This window comes from Podarcis cretensis (assembly GCF_951804945.1).
Source record: "Podarcis cretensis genome assembly, chromosome: 6".
In the NCBI taxonomy this organism is placed as follows: Eukaryota; Metazoa; Chordata; class Lepidosauria; order Squamata; family Lacertidae; genus Podarcis; species Podarcis cretensis.
Genome location: NC_137175.1, coordinates 22,587,010 through 22,609,701, shown reverse-complemented (window position 1 = coordinate 22,609,701; position 22,692 = coordinate 22,587,010). Strand labels below are relative to the sequence as shown.

The 22,692-nt window shown below is 45.5% G+C and overlaps 1 protein-coding gene and 1 gene segment (V, D, J or C); both read right to left on the bottom strand.

Annotated features, from left to right (window-relative positions):
• SLC13A3 (solute carrier family 13 member 3) overlaps positions 1-379 on the bottom strand; it is a 44,981-nt gene extending 44,602 nt beyond the window's left edge. Inside the window, exon 1 of the mRNA XM_079979321.1 lies at positions 78-379. Coding sequence (XP_079835447.1) covers positions 78-188 — 111 coding nt within the window. The 5' untranslated portion in view covers positions 189-379. The remainder of the gene's footprint in view (positions 1-77) is intronic.
• Positions 380-8,730: 8,351 nt separating this feature from the next.
• On the bottom strand, positions 8,731-22,502 carry LOC307217660 (immunoglobulin heavy constant mu-like). The segment is given in 8 exons: positions 22,415-22,502; positions 20,629-20,973; positions 18,659-18,988; positions 17,490-17,609; positions 16,197-16,562; positions 14,802-15,110; positions 13,011-13,325; positions 8,731-11,155 (listed from the first exon to the last, which is right to left on the bottom strand).
• Between the last annotated feature and the right edge of the window lie 190 nt (positions 22,503-22,692).

The window sequence follows — 22,692 nt, the reverse complement described above, 5'->3', positions numbered from 1 at the left end:
GGGGGCGGAGAGGAGGAGGAGGAAGCCCCCTTGCAGGGTGGCTTTTACGGGGGGGCGGGGTGGGGGCAAAGGGTTACCTTGGGGGGCAGGCTGAAGAGGACAGGCAGCAGCACCAGCGGGGTGCAGAGCAGCACCAGGTAGCGGCGGATACTCCACACTTTCTTCACTAGGGCTCCAAGCGCTGCCATAATAACCCGACCGGACCGGCTTGGGAGAGACCGGCCGCGGCGCCCGGGCTGCCGCTTTATCCCGGGGGAGGGAGGAGGGCGAAGGAGGCAGGGCTCTTACCTAGGGGCGGCGGCAGGGAGCACGGGGCTCGCCGTCCGCCAGCCCGACCGACTCCCACCTCCCGCTCCATCGGCGCATCCAGAAAGCCAGGAGAGGGAGCCGCGGCCGTGACCGCCGCCTCCTCCTCCTCCTCCTCCTCCTCCTTCAAGGGACCGCCTCCTCGGGGCTGCCCCCTCGGCCACTCCGCTCCAGCCGGAGACCGAGGAGAAGCGAGCAAGCGGCTCATCGCCACGTGGAGCGCAAAGGAGCGCAGCTTTGGAGCCGGCATCCGCCGAGCGCGCTGCGCGTCCTTCGCGCAAGGCGCGCCAGCTCCAAAGTTTCGCTGCACGTGGTGGACCACGGAACTTCCCCTTGGCTGCTGTGGCGCCAGGACAAAAGTTGTAGTAGTGGGGAGGCAGGAAAGGAGGAAAGTGAACAGCCAGACCCGCGGATTCAGGGGTGTCAAGTTGAATAAAGTGGGGGGAGCAGGTAAGCCCCCTCAAATATTTTAGGGGCGGCAGCGAAGGGACCTCGACTCCAAGAAGTTGGCTCCTATGCACGGATTTGTTATTTCTCCTCTCCAGTTCTCTGAACAGAGTTTAACCTGTCAGAGGCTTTCGTTGTTGCATCTGACCCTGCCATTTTCTAGTCTCTGGAGGCGAATATGTCCTGTGAGCAGTCACCCCCTTGGGGAGAGGTGCGGTTCCTTCCGCGTCCATGGAATGCCGTTTTCTAATTGGAAACCTTACCTTTTGACCCAACCTTTATTTATTCCTTTAGAGCGTATGTGCCCTGTTCTTCAGCCAAAGAAAGAAAGAAAGACTCCCAGGGTGGCTTACAATAAGACAGTGCCTGCCCGTAGGCTTACAATCTAAAAGACACAGCACAAAAGGAAAAAGGGACAGGGGTGGGAGAGGAAAAAGGCAAACTCCACTGCCAACCCTTAAAATTTAAGTAGTAGTTCTTACACTGACCAGCTTGGTGTTGTGTTTCCTGAAACAAACACTGCAGGCTACTTCCAAACAGTACAAGGTTAGTTCTTGGTAATTTAAAAATAAAATTAAAAAATTCTTATATTTTGAAAGAAGTCACCTTCTGCCTGATGATGTGAATGAACTAATATAGACTGACAATCTTGGTCCAACTGCATTGGCTGCCAATGCGTTTCAAAGTGCTGCTTTGACCTATAAAGCCTTAAACGGCTCAGGGGCCAATTCTTGTGATGATGGGGCTGCCCTCAAATGCCTCCACATTGCAGCTGCTTGAAAAAAAATCAACAACTCAGGTTGCTTTTACAGGCTTGTCATGCAGATCTCCTAGTATGTGGCTTGACTCTGTGCCACTAGACACATGTGCCAGCAGGAAGCTGTATGCTTGGTCCTTTTTAAAAAACAAACAAGTGGAGATAATTGATCACTCAAATTCTGTGCATGGCAATTCTGAAACATGTATTCTTGCACTTTTGCAAGCACTTGCTCTCCCCCCCCCCCGCCCCTGTCCCCGGTTTCATTTTGCTCCGGCTGTTCAGGGCCCATTCTCTGACCCACTGTCAGAGTGTAGTGCTGTCCGGGCAGGACTTTGGGGCAGAGGTTTCAGGCTCCACAACAAAGAATGTGCAGAAGGCCTGGCTTATCACATCTTAAAGCAAGTGAAGTCATACACATTACCATCTATTGAGACACCCTCACAAGACAACTGAGCGCAGAGTCTAAAATTAGCTAATGGCACCACAATCTGGTCCCCTCCCCTTTCCCCTGGCTTTGCCCCTCCCCAGTGCCGGATTTACGTATAAGCTAAATAAGCTATAGTTTATGGCCCCACCCACTCTCTTGAGGCCCCCCAAAAAAATTTAAGGAAAAAATGCTGGATGTACATTTCCCAAATATAATATAAAAAACAAATAAAATAAAACCTATATACAGCAACAGTGTTTTGTGTTGTGTAGGCTCCTATGATGTAAGTAATGGGCCCCGCCTGCTAGCCTGCTCCCTAAAATATCGCTGGTTTGCTCATTTCTATATACAGAGGTACACAAAAAACAGCGACAATTAGTTGTTGACAAAGGACAGCTGGACATATAAAGGGTCCCCTTACCTTCAGTAGCTTAAAGGTAAAGGTAAAGGGACCCCTGACCATTAGGTCCAGTCGTGACCAAATCTGGGGTTGTGGTGCTCATCTCGCTTTATTGGCCGAGGGAGCCGGCGTACAGCTTCCGGGTCATGTGGTCAGCATGACTAAGCCACTTCTGGCGAACCATAGCTGCATACGGAAACACTGTTTACCTTCCCGTCGGAATGGTACCTATTTATCTACTTGCACTTGACATGCTTTCGAACTGCTAGGTTGGCAGGAGCAGGGACCAAGCAACGGGAGCTCACCCCGTCATGGGGATTCAAACCGCCTAGACCAGGCACCCCCAACTTGGCCCTCCAGATGTTTTGGGACTACAATTCCCATCATCCCTGACCATTGTTAGCTAGGGATGATTGGAATTGTAGTCCCAAAACATCTGGAGGACCAAGTTTGGGGATGCCTGACCTAGACCAATAACAGAGGAGGTGTCCCTGGAAAATACAGAACCTTCCTTTTGAAACACACAAAAATATAGGAAGCTGACTTGTACTCAGTAAGAACATTGGCCCACCAAGCTGACTTGCAGGGGTCGTCCGAAGTTTCAGGCAGGCATGACTCTTGTAAAGACAACTAGTAGTAGAAACAGTAGAAAAGATGGTGAATAAAATATTAGATACAATTGGAAAGGCATATACCATAGAATTCCATGGACCCACGTAAGAGGTGGAAAGAAGTCCGGTGCAAACAAAGTAATAACAAAATAAGTAGATAAGTAACATAGTATTTATTTTCTTTTTTGTTTCTTTCAGGCATTAGTCTCCCCTAGCCCAGCCTGACAATGCCAGGGCAGAGGAAGTTTTAGGGTGGCACAATTGGTGCGTTCTCACTGGATGCCACACTGCAGAGGGTGCCAAAACAATGCTTTAGAATGGAGCACAAGAGATGGGGTTGCTGAATTTTAGCATTGCATAGGGCATCACTGGAATTTGAGAGCCCTAAGTCCACCACTGGCCAGGGACTGCACTTGGAACCTTTTTGCAAGCAAAGCATTTGCTCTACCACTAAGCTACAGCCCTTTGCCTACTCAATATTTAGCCCTCTCACCATTCAAAAGCTCAGAAGTAGAAATATACATTTCAAAGTTGCCTCAAATCAGGATAATACTTTAGCTTTCTTAGCACTTGTATAGTGCTTTCGAGTGCTCAAAGGAATCCTATTATTATTATTATTATTATTATTATTATTATTAAATCCATAGCAGTGACCAGAGGAGGAATGACAGATGGGAGGAGCACAGAGAGAAGAAAAGCCATGGTGCATTGGCTGTAACACAACAAGACCGCCTTCATCTGCCCCAGCTGCAACAAAACATGTCTCTCTTGCATCAATCTCTACAGCCACAGCAGGCGCTGTAACCTTCCAACAGTTTGACTTCACCCCCAAAGGCACACCCCTCCATTGTCTCCCGAGACAGACAGATGTCAATATCATATTATTATTATTATATCTTTATTTATATCCTGCCTTTTTCCCTGACAGGCTCAAAGTAGAGTACAGATAAAATAACAACTAAATGCACTGGGGGGTGGAATCAGTGAAAAGCAATTAAACATTAATAGAATTAAAACTCTATCTATCTGTCATCTGTCTATGATCTATTTAAAATATACAAGCAATCGTAACAAAAACAGCACAGCATAAGCCCCTTTCTTAAAAACTGTCATTTCCCAAACATCTGTTGGACCAAGAAGGTCTTCACCTGCCAGCAGAAAGATAGCAAGGAGGGAGCCTGTCTAGCTTCTCAAGGGAGAGAGCTCCAAAGTCTGGGAGTAGCCACCGAGAAGGCCCTTTCCCATGTCCCCACCAAGTGTGCCTGTGAGGGAGGTGGAACTGAGAGAAGGGCCTCTTCTGAAGATCTCAGAATCCAGGCAGGTTCGTATGAGGGAATATGGTCTTCCAAATAGCTTGGACCTAAGCTGTATGTAGATAAGCAGGTAAGTCAGTATCCTTATTCCCCATATGAGAGATGGGAGACTGAGAGAGGATGATTTGATCAAGATCACGTAGTCAGTTTCTGGCAGAGTTAAGAGTCAAACCAAAGGCTTTCAGATTCATAGCTCAGTCTCTTAGCCACTGTGTGACATTAGCTGTTGGTTCCTCTTCTTGAGATATTTATCCCTGCCTTGAAATGCTGAACATCCTTCCTAGATGTACTGGAGCATCAAAAATTCATGGGTTGCAAAGCGTATCACAGATGGTCTTTACTGCCACAAAACAGATATGAAGATTATTGCTCCCAACATGAGTACCCTATGAAGACACTAGCTATTTAAAACATTCCTTTCTTTGAGAATGGTTTTGCATCACACCCAGCATGAAGTAAGGAATGGAAAAGTTTAGAATTAAGGCTCCTGTGCCAGAAGGCCAATGAGATTACAGAGAACAAAGGGAGGTCGCTTTTGAAAGAAACAGAGGCTTAAGGGGCGAGGGGGAGTCATCTGAAAGCAAAGTTACACATAAACTGCTGATAGAGGTGACCTACAAACAGGCTTCCTGCGGTAAAGGGTTGGATGAACTGTTGAACATAATATCCGGGTTCGAATTTGTTTGGTAAATGGGTATTTGGGTTTTGTCTATTGATTAACTTATGCCCTTCCGAGCAGCAGCAGCAGAATATAGGACTGTTCCAGGTGCAAGCTCGAGGGGGGTGGATGCTTCACCTTCTTGAGCTGACAAAGCTCTGCATCAATCCTTTTTCTGCCCCGCGGCAATATAGCAGCCATTGGCACTATGATGCTTGCGCTGGGGAAAGTGCCTTGCAAGAGGCTTGGGAGCGTGCAAAGGGTGTGGAGGAAAACGAATGCAGGACCCATGGAGAAAACCTAGCCTCTAGTTCTGAGGACAGGGACAGCAGCTATGTTTTCCTCCTGAGATACACAAACTTGACTATAGCCAAAGTTCCCCCACCCCCAAACTATGGAATCTTGTATTAAGGGCACAGGTGATTGGTGGAGCATGTGCTCTGCATGCATAATATTCCAGGTTCAATCTCTTGCATCTCCAACTAAAGATTCTAGGTTATGGTCTGAAGGCACATGAGGCCACCACTTTGCCAAAGCTAAGCAGGACCACGACTGGTCAATCCCTGGATGGGAGACCACTTGGAAGCTACACGTGTGAATGATGAAAGAAAGGTGTGGTATGAATGTAAGAAAAGCAAATAAATACATAAAAATAAACATCAGGAAGCAGAGTTCAGAAACATGTATTTCTGATATCTTGGGAAGCTCTTACCAGTTGAATTAGAAAATGCTTTGTCTAGAATATTGACCAATAGTCTGGCTTGACATAAGGTGCTGCTTTATCCTGAGCTGCCTCTCCCATTTCTCACATGTTACCAGAGACAGGGAGGGCATCATGCCTGAGTCCAGAATCAGGCAGAGGGAGGCAACTGCAGCACCAACCTCCCACCAGGGATTGCCCCTGAAGCCGTGGGCATTCTCCTCTGTTGGAGATCAGTCAGGAACCCCTAAACCAGCATGATGCCCTCAGCTAAAGTTGAAGTTGCTGTTCCTTTGTCAGTGTGGAATCAAGAGGCAAGTGGAAGGATCCTGGTCGTGGGCGATTTGACCATTAGGAATTGAGGCAGCTGAATGTGTGATGGGCAGGCAAGGAATAGGGTGAATTGCCTGCCCCATGCAAGGTTGTGGATGTCTCCTAAACAGCCTAGCGTATAGTGCTAAAGAGAATTCAGGGCCACTGGCACCAATGCCATGGGGAGAATGTAGCTGTGAGGTCGTGGAAATGAAACTTGGGTTGCTAGGTAGAGTATGTTTTAGACAAGGGTTCAAAGTTTTGAAGGGATATTTTAGGAACATCAGGAGCTGCCTTAAATGCAGTCAGACTATCCATCTTCTTCTTGTTTGGCAATCACTAGTAGCTGAATAAGATTGTCTTCCATAAACACAGTTTTAACAATGAGTCCGTAAGTGACTGTGGAGGCCAGTTCTGGATCCACACATCCTTCCACAGTGGGGACATAGGTTTCCAGGTGGGAGCTGATCACGGTGAGGGTTTGCCAAGCGTGCCTTCCTCTTAGCACATTTCTTCCTTTCGCCCTGAGTTCAAGTGTCTTCAAAACTCATGACACCTTTGGTAAAAGCTGTTCTCCAATTGGAACACTCACAGGCCAGTGTTTCCCAGTTGTCAGTATTTATACTACATTTATTTAGATTTGCCTTGACAGAGTCTTTGAACCTCTTTTGTTGACCACCAGCATTACGCTTTCCATTTTTAAGTTTGGAATAGAGTAGCAGCTTTGGAAGATGATAATCAGGCATCTGCACAACATGACCAGTCCAACGAAGTTGATGTTGAAGAATCATTGCTTTGACACTGGTGATATTTTGCTTCTTCCAGTACACTAGCATTAGTTCTCCTGTCTTCCCAGGTGATGTGTAAAAAATTTCGGAGACACCATTGATGGAATCTTTCGAGGAGTTGGAGATGGCCTTTATAAGTGGCCCACATTTCCCAAGCATACAGTAAGGTTGGTAGTACAATAGTTTTGTAAACAAGCATTTTGGTTTACCTGTGAATGTCCCGGTCCTCAAACACTCTGCACTTCAATCAGGAGAAAGCTGCACTAGCAGAGCTCAGGCGATGCTGGATTTCAGCATCAATGTCTACCCTTGTGGAAAGATAACTGCCCAGGTAGGACTATCCAACTAGCTCTGTATTGCCCACACTGTGTGACAGTGTCTGCCTAAGATTTCAGATGAGATTCTCCCCATCCTATTTGTAGATGCTGGGGACTGAATCTGGGACTTCCTATTTGCAAGACAGATGCTCTACCACTGAGCAAAGATCCTTCTCCTTAAAAAGCCGGTCGCAAACTCCAAAATGCAATTAGAGTGCCAAAGAAGTTGCGGCTTTCAGCAACCTCCTGGTATCAGCAAGTCTCACAAAGTGGGTTCCTGCAACTCCCAGGCAGCACTGCTTCCCCTCTCACTGAATAGGGAGAAAACTGTCGACATGAAGGGAGATGAGACGATTCCTTTTAAGAGTCTAACAAGCAAGAGAATTCCTCACTGCAGGGACGTTGGGCAAAGGGCAGAAGGCAGCGTTTCCATCCCATTCTTCATAATCAACTTGAAAAAAGAGATCAAAGCGCTGAAAGATGAGAGAGAAGAGGATAATTATAAGCCGAGTCTCCCCTTCTGCCTTTGCTTATGTGTTTGTGAGGGGGGAAATGAGAAAAACAAAATAACCTGATCTCACCTTTCAATCTCCCAGTGTCCTCAACACATCATAGAACATCTTTCCAGACACTGATGAAATAAACCCTACATCATGCCTGGAAGACAGGGGAGAGACAGAAAACAAGCTATCTCCTTCATAGATAATTGCCAATAAAGAGAATTGGAGATACTGGACAGGCAGAATAGCTAATAGATTCAAGTATAAAGCAATCAGAAGCAAAAGCAATTCTGGGTGGAGGGAGGACCCAAAATTGGAGAGCATCCTCCTAAGCATAATTGCTTATTATACTGGATGTGCACAGGGTGAGGCTGTGATCTAGCAGGTGTGCCCAGTGAATTACTGAGATTTTGACGGAACCTGGGAGACAAGGGGCTAATTTGGTCAGCCCAGGTGCAAGACCATATCCTGTGAACTGTATTCACCAGACTCTAAGAAGGATGTTGGCAAATCAGAAATGACTCAAAGAGTGGCTACAAGGGTGGACAGAAATCAGGAATGTTGTATGTTTGGCTCTTATTCAGCCCATAACAAGGAAAAAATCAACATATGTATCTTTCTCTGCGCAGAACAACTGAACCTATTAAAAATCTGCCTGTCATGCAGCTCTTAAAGGTGCTCTTATTGTTCATCCAAAAAGAAAAGCTTTATGAATCAGAAATACTTTTATAAATAAGAGTCTTCAGCTGTGCTCAGGTAGCATTTTGCTATCCAGGCCAGCCTTGGCCATTCTTTCGAAATGGTTCAGATCTTCAGAAGTTGGTTGGTCATTCTCGTCTCCTGACAATGAAAAGCTTTGCCTGCTCATTTTTTTCAGATAAAGCTGCTGTTAAAGGCACAGAAGGAGGCTCAGACATTTGGTGGAGGGGAGATGCAAAGCAACCCCAACTCCAGTCCTTGTTTTCTCTTCCAGCTGGTTGGCATCCATCTGTCTTGGGAGACAATGGAGGAGTACACCTTTGAGGGTAGAGTCAAACTGTTGGAAGATTACAGCATCTGCTGTGGCTGTAAAGACTGATAAGGGAGAGACATGTTTTGTTGCAGCTGGGGCAGATGAAGGCTAGCTGACTAAAACAACCACTTGTATTAACATAAAAGAAGTCAATTCAATTTTTTTTAAAAAGGAAATGTGAATTATTTTTCCGGGGGAGGGATGGAGGCACATCAGAGGTATTTAAATTATGATACTAATATTGATAGGGATTTTCACATCATAAAACTAGTATCTAACTCTTTCACTTCCTCTTTTAGGGCATGTAAATAATCCCTTTCACAACAAACATATTTCTGCATGGAAATTTCCATTTGGAATGCCAGTTTTAAAAACAAAAGAAAAAGCCTTCACCACTATGTTTTTATTAATATTATTATGACAAGATCAGCTCAGTTGAAACAGCAGTTCCTGCTTCCAAAATACACACACTTCAAACCAGCAACCTCAACACGCATGCCTCACTCCCTACTGCTTTCGCCATTCCAATCTTGCTCATAAATATATTCCTTCCTGCAACGGCTTTATTGTCATTCCTCACAAGGCTGATTTGTAATCAGCTGATTGACAACTGAAGTCACTGGAATCTTTAGTAGGCCCATTATAAAAGCCGACCTATCTCTCAGCACGGCTGGGACCTTCAATGCAGAATGGACAAATATCCTTTTAGACGTAGGGCTCTATATCTTCAATAACTGCATCAAGGTGAGAATTTTAGCATTTGCACCTTGACATATTACTCACGGCTGCAAGTGTTTAAGAAATGTTACCTGCTAAAACCCCATTCTTTATGGAACCACAAATGGAAAAAGAAAGTAACAGTATTGAAGGAACTTAACAATTAGATGAGTTGTCTTATCTCAGTCAGGAGATCTTTGCCATGACTTACTACTGAACAACACGTTCCTAACCATGTCTAAAGGTAAAGGTAAAGGGACCCCTGACCAATAGGTCCAGTCATGGCTGACTCTGGGGTTGCGGCGCTCATCTCGCTTGATTGGCCAAGGGAGCTGACGTACAGCTTCCGGGTCATGTGGCCAGCATGACTAAGCCGCTTCTGCCGAACCAGAGCAGCACACGGAAACGCCGTTTACCTTCCCGCCGGAGCGGTACCTATTTATCTACTTGCACTTTGACGTGCTTTTGAACTGCTAGGTTGGCAGGAGCAGGGACCGAGCAATGGGAGCTCATCCCGTCATGGGGATTCGAACCGCCGACCTTCTGATCGGCAAGTCCTAGGCTCTGTGGTTTAACCCACAGCGCCACCCCCGTCCCTAACCATGTCTGCTTAGAAGTAAATCCTATCAATTCAAGGGGGCTTACTCCCAGGCCAGTGTGGTTAGGGTTGCAAGTCTTGGGTCCTTTTAAGAGAGGATAACTAGGCACTGAACTTGGGATCATCAGCAGGCAAAGATTAAGGACATAAGAAAAGCTCTGCTGGATCAGGCCCATGTCCCATCTGGTCCAGCCTCCTGTTCTCACCGTGGACATCCAATGTCTACAAGAAGCCCACAAGCAGAAGCTGCTTCCCAGCAAATGGCATTCAGAACTATATTGCTTCCTGGGGCTGTGAGAATGGGCAGCAAGGCATGTCATTTTAGGGGCTGAAACTTAATTTTTGCAAATTTCTTCAGTGAGGCATCTTAAAAAAACATTTTGGGGTGTGTGGAATTCAAATCTGCCATTGTTTTTCTGATTGGACAACATCTAGCTTCGTAAGTCTATGTTTGATGAAGAAGTACATAAGCTGCTTTCAGAAATGCAAAGAATTTTGATTTTGCCTTCTGAAAATGTCAGGTAATATACTAAATTGTCTTTCCCATATTGGTCTCTATAGCTACAATAGGCACTGTAAAACTGCAACGGTTTGACCCCCAATGGAACACTCTTCCAGACAAATGCCAACAACGAAAATGTATAATATAACTGGAAGTACTTGGCAATCATTTTTAATAATTTTTATGCAATTTAACACAAAAAATGACCTACATTCAAAACTAAATTATATTAATTTAACCAAAATATCTTTTTAATTCCCAAGTCATGTTACAACTTTTTAGCAACCCTCGTTTTTGGAAAAAATCAACACACCCTAATGGACAGGCACTACCACTGAGCTAACAGGACACTCTCCTATGTTCTCTGGGGAATATTTTTGATAATTTCTAAATGACTGTTTCCTAGTTATCTTGGTCATGAACTATCTTGTGGGATTGGTTTTTTTCCTCTTGCAAAGAGAAATGTGGCACATAACTAAAACAATTAAAGGCAATGGTGATCTAAACTAGAAAGCTTAGTCACTCCTGAATTCTTGGAGAAGGAGAGTCACCAGAGTGTGAGATTTCACATGTAATAAACTAAACCACAAATATCTGGAATTATCTGTCCAAACAGTTGATGGTGAAAAGCGACATCTAGTGGTTGCAGACAGCATATTATTTCCTTTTTCTGCTTTTATCCTTCTGTTCATGCCTTGAAATCCAGTCCACTCATAGTTTCTTTGCTAATCTCCCTTTGGTTTGCTTCAATGCAGTTTTCGCTTCTTTTTCATGAAAACGGTTCAACCTTCATCCAATAAAGAAAACAAATGGAATTACTATTCTAGCATACAATTAAGGCTGCCAGATTCTGAACCAACTAGTGTAGATTGTTTATCAGTAGATTGATTAGCCCACCCAATAGTAATGAATGATTTTCTCCATGCTTGAAAAACATCACTTTCTGGCTTTGCTCTTTTTTCTCTCCATATCATGCTTTCTGTTAATAGCACAAGAGCAAGCCACTTGGCAATTCTATATCCAATAAATTAGCATCAAGGGGTCTTGAGCCACCATCTCTTAAAACATTGCTTCCCTCCTAAACCTTGCATCTGTTGACCCAAATTATATTCAAAGGACATTGCCAATATTCACATCACAACACTGAACAAAATGTGGGAGATTTGCAGTCAAATCTAACAATGCTAGTTAGTATGTGAAAGGGTTAAGAAACAGAACCATGTAATAAAACTTTTATTGGATTTTCCAACTTTAGGCTACAAATAGAGCTGCCCTGACCAAAAAAAACGAGCCCAAACCCTGCCCCTCCCTGCACACAGAAAACTAATATTTCAGGGAGCAGCTTCCACCTTAACCTTCTTCCCAACTTTGTTGTTTTTCTGCATGCAGAGTTACTTTGATGATGGTTACAACATGCTTGCAGCGTGGAAAATACTTAACATTTGGTTTTCCTGGTAATAGAAATTGGCACTAAACCGACATTTCACTACTCATTGGAACTTAGTTTGCATTGTCAAACAAGATCCAAAATAAAACTGCATCATTTCCCTATTAGGACTGAACCTGTGAGTACATATGGAAAACTAGCGGGCTTTTTCCTTCACCCATAAACTTTTAAAAGGGAAACATATGGGAGTCTTCTCCTCAAATGTTTCTTTGCCAAGGATGTAAAAAGTATCGATTGCCTGCATGGGGCTGCTAGATACAGTGATACCTCGGGTCAAATATGCTTCAGGTTACATACACTTCAGCTACAGACTCCGCTAACCCAGAAATAGTGCTTCAGGTTAAGAACTTTGCTTCAGGATGATAACAGAAATCATGCTCCGGCGACGCGGCAGCAGCAGGAGGCCCCATTAGCTAAAGTGGTGCTTCAGGTTAAGAACAGTTTCAGGTTAAGAATGGACCTCCAGAACTAATTAAGTACTTAACCCGAGGTACCACTGTATTGAAGTGGAGCGTAAGAAAAATGCATGGAAAAAATCAGAGATTTCCTCAGCTGAAACTTCTGCAAGTTTGTCACCAAGCCCAAGTATCTATGAATGCTTCGCAGTGCAAGCCCACACATGCCTACTCAGAAGTAGGCCCCAGTGAGGGCAATGGGACTTACTCGCAACCAAGTAAGTGCATCTAGAATGAAGTAGTTAGCATTAGCAATGCAGAAATAGAGGATGGGTGAAAATAATTGCATAATACTTCTCCTGCTAGCAACTACAAGTCCACCACAGGAACAAATCTAGTAAGCATCTAAGTGGGGGTTTTGTGGTGGGGTCTCTGCCTCATCCCTCAAAAACTGCACCTGGCTACTTGCAGGGAGCAGCCAAAGGCTACATTGTAATAGCTTCACAATAATATTAATAATTAGAAGCGAACATCTTCAAAGCCCTCTGTAAGCAAAATTTAATCTCTCTGCCACCCTATGGGGTATTTTTACAGATGATGACCTCAGGCCAACAGCCAAAGCATGCTGCCTTTCATCTTGCGGGGAAAGGATGTTGGAATGCAGGCCGGGTCTCATTTCAGCTCCTACCTCGCGACTTTCTATTCACATCACTGCCCCAAAGCTCTCTTCCAGACTCCCTCTGTGCATTATTCCGGCTTCCTTGATGTTTGTTCAAGGATCTTATCAACTCAGGACTCACCAGGCATCTGCAAAGTGTACGCTCTTTCCACACATCCGCTCAGTGCGTCGTGTTCCACCTTGCACGTAAACACAGTATTCCCCGCCCCCTGTGCAGGTGTCACTCTCAGAAGGCTCCACATGGAGTGCAAGCCATTGGCGCCAACTACGGAAACTGAGTGGCAGATTCCCACATGCAGTGGCTTCCCATCTTGGAACCAATTCACCCTGATCACGCTAGGGGAGAAGTTATTGATTCGGCAGCTTAGCCTCAGCTCCTCTCCTGCAACAGGAACCAGAGGGTCTGGAGTGATCCAGAGGACTTCTGGGGGCGTTCCTGTAGGGACATGTAATAACAAAGTGAGTTGCTCCCCTTAAGATATAGTGGCAAGCGATGCACCCTGTTTTGCCAAGGCCATTTGGGAGAAAGATGTAATGCATCTTGGTTGAAATTGCTGTTTGTTTGGTTGGTTGGTTGGTTGGTTGGTTTTAATTAAATGTAACTTTCTAGTCCTCATTGCTGTAGAAAAAAATGTTGAAAGCGTATGTCCCTAGAATATATGTGTTATGGCTATCAGGTGGTTGCTCGAGAGCAATCAGGCAAGATGCCTCACTGGTCTGTTCTAAAGCTTTATTATTGGTGCTAAAAACCTTTACAATGCAGAGAGCCTTTATTCCATGTCTTGCTCATTCACTAGCAGAATCTGAGAGTGGGCAGTCCTTAATTCTTCCCCAGCAGAGTAGTCTCTTGACCCCCCTCTCTGCGCAAAAGCCTACTCCTTACCTCTCTCGCCCTGACCTAGCCACTGTGATCCACGCGACGGTCACCTCCAGACTGGATTATTGTAACTCGCTCTACATGGGGCTGCCCTTGAGACTGACCCAAAAACTCCAGCGGGTGCAGAATGCCGCAGCGAGATTCCTTACGGGGTCTTCGCTGCGAGATCACATTCATCCGGTGCTATACCAGCTGCACTGGCTCCCGGTGGAGTACAGGATCAGGTTTAAGGTGCTAGTTTTAACCTTCAAAGCCCTATACGGCCTAGGACCCTCGTACCTACGGGACCGCCTCTCCTGGTATGCCCCACAGAGGAACTTACGGTCTTCAAATAAAAACATCTTGAAGGTCCCAGGCCACAGAGAGGTTAGGCTGGCCTCAACTAGCGCCAGGGCTTTTTCGGCTGCGGCTCCAACCTGGTGGAACGCTCTGTCACAAGAGACAAGGGCCCTGCAGGACTTGACATCTTTCCGCAGGGCCTGCAAGACAGAGCTGTTCCACCAGGCCTTTGGTCAGGGCGCAGCCTGACCCCCGCCTTTGGCAATCTTTACAAAACTTTAGTTTATGGCTGCCATCAATTTGGATTTTAATTAACTTTTATAATGTTTTTATAATGTTGCATTGTTTTGGTGTTGTTAGCCGCCCTGAGCCTGGCTTCGGCTGGGGAGGGCGGGATATAAATAAAATTTGTTATTATTATTATTATTATTATTATTATTATTATTATTATTACTGCTCAGGGAAGGCTTGGGTAAAGGGGACCCTTCCTCCTCCCCACTTTGCTCAGGCAAGGTGTCCTGGCACCGCCTCGTCTCCTCCGCCCCCTGCATCTCCTCCCCACTAGAGGCGTGGCTGCCTTCCTCCGCTGAGGAAGTGCTGCTTCCCACCATCTTTGGGGGCTCTCTGTAATCCATCCGCCTTTGCCCCCACCCCCTCGCGCCTGAGCCGATGGCAGTTCCCTGACAATATGCATTCAAGGCCAAAGGCAATAATAAATGAGAAATCAAATCTGCTCCAACCACAGAGGCATCGTACCTTGCAAATTTATTTCATAGGAGAGTTCTTCGACATTTCCAAAGCTGCTGTGCTTAATCCGACAGGTGTAAATTACTCCTTCATCATCTCTGGTCAGGATAAACTCAGTCTGGCTCCATGTACTATAGAAATCACTTTCACAAGGGAAAGGCCCAAACTGTGTCACTTCTTCAACAGGCTGTCCATTTCGAAACCAATCCAGAGTGATGTCCTTTGGGTAAAATTTCTCCACAACACAGATCAGAATAAGCTTATCCCCCTGTATGGGAACCTGGGGAGAGCTGAAGATGTAATGACTTGCTGGTCGAGCTGCCAAAAAGAGATCAAAAGTCTGTGTGTGTTTGTGTGGAGGGGAAAGATATTCCATACACAGCTTTGAGACATTACACTAGCTCTACAGGAAAAGTGACAGAACAAAAGAACCTGTACTATAGGTATCTATTTGGCTACTGTAGGCTTCTCTTGTTTTTGTGGTAAATGATGTACCTTGTCTCTATTATTCCAAGTCACCCTCAGGTAACAAAATCGGAGGCTATGAAAATTTTACCACTTGCTCCACCTCCAGCTCAATCCCACTGCTAGCATTTGAAGCCAAGTGGCGCTGTGGGTTAAACCACAGAGCCTAGGACTTGCCAATCAGAAGGTCGGCGGTTCAAATCCCCACGACGGGGTGAGCTCCTGTTGCCTGGTCCCTGCTCCTGCCAACTTAGCAGTTTGAAAGCATGTCAAAGTGCAAGTAGATAAATAGGTACCGCTCCGGCAGGAAGGTATACGGCGTTTCCGTGCACTGCTCTGGTTTGCCAGAAGTGGCTTAGTCATGCTGACCACATGATCCGGAAGCTGTACGCCAGCTCCCTCAGCCAATAAAGCGAGATGAGCGCTGCAACCCCAAAGTCAGCCACAACTGGACCTAATGGTCAGGGGTCCCTTTACCTTTACACATGATGTTACCTGAAATCTGTAGGTATACAGTGGCTTTCTGAGAAACACTTCTGTTTGATGTACTCCCCCTCAAACTAGCCTCCACCCAGCTTGGAAATGGAAGTTGTGGTTGTGTCTGGGCAGATGACAGCTTCAGAGAACTGAAGTTTGGTGGGGGGCGGGAAACAAATCAGGTAATGGGCATTGGATTAAGACATCCCTGCTCCCTCTCCGGTCTGAAAGGATGTGTCTTGAAACCCAGCAGGAGGAAATGACCTTGCTGAATTTCAAGTCACTAATCAATAGGGAATTCAAAGCACAAGGTCAGTTGATTGACAGGCAGACGTCCCCACCCACCTGTCAATTTTTGGAGATAAGGATGTGGCCAGCCTGGCAGGAGAGCCTTGCCACCCCTGCACTATTGGAATACATAACCTGTCTGCTGCTTCCTTCGATAACCGCTATTAATCTTACCAGTAACATGAATAATTGTGGTCCTCCGTATTGGATTTTTGAGTGTGCTGTGCTGGATGTTGCATTCAAATTCCGCCCTATCGTCCTTTATCGTCGGCGTGTAGCTCAGGCAGGAGGAGATGCTGTAAAATCTGCCATTGGCTTCCAACGGCTGCTTGGCCATACCAGTAACATCTTCTCCAGCTTCACAAAGGGCTGCATCTTCCTTTGAATGGTCTGCTGCCGACACCATCCTGTGTAGGTTTCTCCGGTACCATTTCACCTGGATTCTTTTGGGTCTAAATCCATTTATATTGCACATCAGCCTGATCTTTTCATTAATCGGGATCAGGTCAGGCTGGATGATTGAGGAGACCTGGGGCTCTGCTATATATAAAAAAAGCAAAGGCAGTTAGGGTACAATGCACTTAGCGAAAGGTCCCTTGAACATAGTGTGGCCATCTTCCCAAAAAACCAGAGATAGGAAACTGTTGGGTCTCCAGATGTTTCAGGACTACAACTCCCATCATTCCCAGCCATTGGCCATGCTAGCTAGAGCCCATGAATACCTAGAAAGCCACAGGTTCCCCATCTGTGCAGGAAACATAAAACACATTTCAATGTTAATTGAGAAATTGCTCTGCAGAGGATCTTGGAGGCCAAGGTTATCAATTACTACTACCTACAATGGCCTTTTTGTACCTCCACTGGTAGAATCAGTGAATTGTAGAGTTGGAAGAGGCCATGGGGGTCTCATCTAGTCCATCCCTCTGCAATGCAGGAATCTTTCACCCAACATGGGGCTCGAACCCATGACCCTGGAATTAAGAGTCTCCTGCTCTACCGACTGAACTATCCAGATCTAGAGATAGTGTGCCTTTGAATAACAGCTGATGGGAATCCCAGGTGGGAAGAGAGCTATTGCTTTCAGAGTTCCTATAGGTGCTTGCTTGGCCACTGTGCAAACAGGATGCTGGACTAGCTGGGCCTTGGTCCAATCCAGCAGAGCTCTTCTTGTTATCTTAGCACAAAGTGGAGAGAACAGAGTGGCCCATGAAAAGCCAAGCTATGCCCCCTAGACATATCAGTAATAACTTAGTAGTAACTAGAATATTTTTATTGGGCGGTAAATAAATACAGCAGATAAATAAGTAAAAACATGTGTTGGGAACAGAAAGTTTCCAATTTTGGAAGAGGCAAGGAATAGTGACAAATACATGTACAATCTTTCATGGGTCATTTCATGCAGATCATGAACTGGGCTAAAATGAATGACTTCCACCCTGAAATGTTTTAGGATTCTTTAAAATTTACCTTTTGCAAGCCGCGTTTGATAAAAGATGGTTAAAAATATGCTGCATAAGCCTGTCAGTATGATGCAAGAGGTGGCCACCCCGACAATAAATCCTGTGTCCCGATGATAGGATTTTGGTACTAGAATACAAATGAATTTATTAAAATCAATAGCAGTTGTTCTGTTTTTGACACATGCTTTGTCACTTCTTTGGTTTATTTTTTACTTGGCTTGTCCTGTTGTTATCGCTGACAACAGAACAGTGGATCTAAAGAAGTGTAATGGACTGTGGTCCTGCAGGATTTGCTTTTGGTACATGAATAAAAGGGGACGCAGGTGGCGCTGTGGATTAAACCACAGAGCCTAGGACTTGCTGATCAGAAGGTCGGCGGTTCAAATCCCCACGACGGGGTGAGCTCCCGTGGCTCGGTCCCTGCTCCTGCCAACCTAGCAGTTCGAAAGCACGTCAAAGTGCAAGTAGATAAATAGGTACCGCTCTAGCGGGAAGGTAAACAGCATTTCTGTGTGCTGCTCTGGTTCGCCAGAAGCAGCTTAGTCATGCTGGCCACATGACCCGGAAGCTGTACGCCGGCTCCCTCAGCCAATAAAGCGAGATGAGTGCTGCAACCTCAGAGTCTGTAATGACTGGACCTAATGGTCAGGGGTCCCTTTACCTTTACATGAATAAAAAGCCATTGTCTGGATTCAGGCCTAGAGCTTGAGGTCTCCTTGGACGAGGAGCAAAGGAAGCTGGACCTTCCAGCAGATCCACACTGCCAATGAGCCTGAGGATCTGGACATCTCTGTCCCAGGACGGAAGGTCCCCACACCAGCTTCCTGGGTGGTTCAGGTGTCTCCAGACCCCCACCCCTCCAATTATTGCAGGACCATAGAAGTAGTGGAGATGGTGAGCAGGGCAGGAACTTCAGAGCCACCAGGAAAGTATGTGGCTAGTTGCCTGTGAGATTCCTTGGAGACCAGACTTCAACCCCCAACTCAGCTATGAAGTTTAGTAGTGGACCAGTCCCCCCCTCTCTCTCAGCCTAACATACCTCACAGGGTTGTTGTGAGGATAAGGAGAACTATGTTGTGAGGATAAGGAGAACTATGTATACCACCTTGAGCTCCTTGGAGGAAAGGTGGAATATACATTTAACTAATGATAATAAACAGATTTGCAGGCACTTACTTGTGACCAACAAAGTTGTGTTTCTACGTAGCGGCTTTCCCAGGGACTCGTGTTGGACTTCACAGATATATAAGGAACCATTATCAGCCTCAGACACCATTTGGGTGACACGACTCAGCACAGCAAACAAACCGTCACGGCCTCGGGAAGATGGGGCCCCTGTGCATATATCTGAGGACAGTGGTGTTTCGCGTAGGCTGCCTTGTTTCCTGACCATCCAAGAGATGTTAATTGCTTGGGGGTAGAAGTCATGAACGTTGCAAGAAAAGGTCTTCTCTCCTTCTGCAGCAGCTAGGAGACTTTGGGGTGACAGCAGCACAGCAGGCTGAGCTGGAGTGGGAAAGCAGATTATTATCAGAGAGGAATATCGCTCATATCCACAACTGAGGAATGCCTTCCGCATATCTTCTGAAATGGAATCTACTCCATGGAAGCTTTTGCTCTAATAAAATGTGTTGCGCGCTATACATTTAAAGCAGTCTCCTACCACTTTAAACAGGGACGCGGGTGGCACTGTGGGTTAAACCACAGAGCCTAGGACTTGCCAATCAGAAGGTCGGCGGTTCGAATCCCCACGACGGGGTGAGCTCCCGTTGCTCGGTCCCTGCTCCTGCCAACCTAGCAGTTCGAAAGCACTAAGTGCAAGTAGATAAATAGGTACCGCTCCGGCAGGAAGGTAAACGGCATTTCCGTGTGCTGCTCTGGTTCGCCAGAAGCGGCTTAGTCATGCTGGCCACATGACCCGGAAGCTGTACACCGGCTCCCTCGGCCAATAAAGCGAGATGAGCACTGCAACCCCAGAGTCGGCCACGACTGGACCTAATGGTCAGGGGTCCCTTTACCTTTACCTTTACCTACCACTTTAAACAGTCATGGCTTCTTCTCCCAAAGCATGCTGAGATTTGCTAGGAGACCCCTATTCCCCTCATGGAGCCACAATTTACAGAGTGGTTTAGTAGTCAATACAGCGGTACCTCACAAGACGAAATTAATTCGTTCTGCGAGTTTTTTCATCTTGCGATTTTTTCGTCTTGCGAAGCACGGATTTTGGAAAAGCTTCAAAAAACACCAAAGTCTTCAAAAACCTCAAAAAAGGCTACCACACCACATGCTATGAGTTGCTCCTCAAAGTCAAGTCGCAACTGCACCCCCTGAATGCACGGTTTTAAGAAAAAGGAAACAAACTTGCAAGACATTTTCGTCTTGTGAAGCAAGCCCATAGGGAAATTCGTCTTGTGAAGCAACTCAAAAAACGAAAAACTCTTTCGTCTTGCGAGTTTTTCGTCTTACGAGGCATTCGTCTTGCGAGGTACCACTGTGCCTCTTCCAGAAAACTAAAGAGGCACTAAGGAGGTACAGCAGGGCCCAGGGCAACTCACACTGTATGGCCTCTACTGTTGCTTTCCTCCCCCCCCCCCAGCTCTCCTCCTCCTTCTCTTTATGTTCGTGGCAACAATGATGGCAGTCACTCCTCCCCTCCTTACTTTTCGTTGCTGTTGCTTTCCCCCACCTCCCATTCCCTGATTTACTTGTGGGGCTGGGTGAGGTTTGCCACAGCTTTAGAAGCACTTGTTCCTTCTATTAGCAATGTTTGGGGGGTGAGTGTCAATCCTTTCGCAATCAAAATAGCATCCTTTGCACACGTGGGTGAAGGTTTTCAGAAGCACAGTAGATATGTGGGGTTGGGGATTAGAAACTTAAGAAGGGAAGGAAGGCAGTAAACCCCCCCGAGACAGACCCATGAAGACTTAGCCTGCTCAGTGGCACAGAATAATGTTGCGGGGGACAGTAAACCAGGAGAGGGAATAATGTGGACTGTCTGAGAAGAATGTATGGCTAGCTAAGTGGAACATGTGGCACAACAGCACTGCAATATTTTGTGGCAGGTGCCCACTCTACTGGACCACTTTATTGATCTCAAAGATTCTTCATTTTGTGTTCGTTGGATAACTTCAAAAAGCAATTGGTACCTCTGACTTTAAGCTGGATCTTTCCATTTCCATACTGTGGAGTTACCAACACAGTACACGTGTAAATCCCTTCATCCCTTAATGTCACATCGGACAAGGTGAGTGATGCAATGCCATGGGGTAGTAACTCAACATTCACCAAGGGCCCGTGCCGGTAACCTGCTGTGTGGTTCCCATCAAACAAAAACACTGCCCTCTCTTCTCCAGATACAGTCTTCACCGCCCATTTCAGAGCCACGTCTTCTTTTCTGACGCTCTCCTGAACTGTAAAGTTACAATGCAGCACAACTGGGTTGTGTACCAGGCCTACTACAGGAGAAGGACTAGTCTTCACCTCCAAAGCAGCTGGAAACAAAACAGAAGGGGTGTATGTGAAGATATATGCACACACACACACACACACACACACGGGTGTAGCCAGGGGGGCAGCTGCCCCCTTAACTAACTGACCCACTGAATCACAGGTAACTCGGTTCTGACACACACACACACCGAACATAAAGCCTGTTCTCTCTTTGGCACCAAAAATGTTGCAAAGATTACAAAATAATAGAAAATTAATCAATGAACAATAGACTCTGTGTGTGTGTCTCTTTTTATCTTTCTACACACGCATACATATCCACAGTCTGTATAGTTCTTTTACTGAGAGTATGTCCCCTTTGAGCAAATATAATTTTAAATTAGATAATATAGACGTTTTTAAAGACCAATGGCAAGGTTTCAGCAGTATCTTTTTTTATCAGTGCATGTTATACAAGGTCAGCAATATGCCCAAAATGTGTGTCACTTTTTTAACCATTGGCAAAACATAAACTTTGTGTCAATTTCTCAGTTAACTTGATTTCCCAAGGCTTCCTGTGGTTTTTTAAAAAAAATTAAATTATTTGTTAAATTTGTATATTGCCTTTCATCAGAAGAGAGCAGGGCAGTTTACAACATAAAATGACAAAATAAGAACACAAAATACATACTCAGAAAACAAACAAGAGCAAACCCTCCCCACATATTTTTTGGGTACTATTTTACTATGTTTAACCCTTAGGTTTTCCAAAATCTTGCCACTGAGATTCCTGCAGCTATCAATAGATGGCCTACCAAGTTTTTATGTAAAATGTCCCAATCTTCCCCTGTAAAGAAATTTGATAGAGCCAGCTGGGGGGATTTCTCCCTCCTCTCAGCTGCTGATTACTGCTGAGATTTCTTTTAAAACCTTTTCTAAATGCCCTTTGTAAAAATATGGGGTATCAAAGTAAAATACTAGACGTTGGGGGGGGGATGAGAGCAGGCTAATTTCTCATCCACAAAATGATTGAAACCCAATATTTCATTGGGGGGAAAGGGGGGCAGGGAGCCTAGTGTCTGTACATTTCGTCTCATATCTTAGGTTCTGCAAATGCTAGGAACTTAACTCTTTTTAAAAAAGAAAAGAAAGAGGTGGAAGAGGAGGAAGAAAGCTGGGAATCTGTGGGTTATGGTTAATGTGAGGGCAATTGTCCCTACCCACCATGCTTTGTCCCCTGCCCCATTCCTCTGCTGCTGCTTCCGGACTTTTACAAGACATCTGAAGTCAGCCCTGTTTAGGGAAGCTTTTAATGTTTAATAGACTATTGTATTTTAATATTCTCTTGGAAGCCACCCAGAGTGGCTAGGGAAACCCAGCCAGATGGGCGGAGTATAAATAATAAATTATTATTATTATTATTATTATTATTATTATTATTATTATTATTATTTCCAGTATACAAGCAGCGGCTCCACCAAGTAAACGAGGAAGGGTCCCTACCTGCAACCATAAGGTAAGATAAGAAGAACGGCAGTTCCATTGCAAAGGTTAAGGAAGCAAAACAGATGGACTTTGTGCCACACCTTTAGAGGTTAAAAGTACCCAAAGGAACGTTGCCAAGAGGTGCCTATGACGCTTAGCCTCGCCCAGGAGAGGCTTTGCAAACAGCAGCTAATTGTCATAGTGCTTTTCCGCATTTCATTAGCCTATGGACGTTTCATTTCCCTATGAACTCAGCTTTTGCAATCCCCTGAACACCTCCACGTGCCAAATACAGT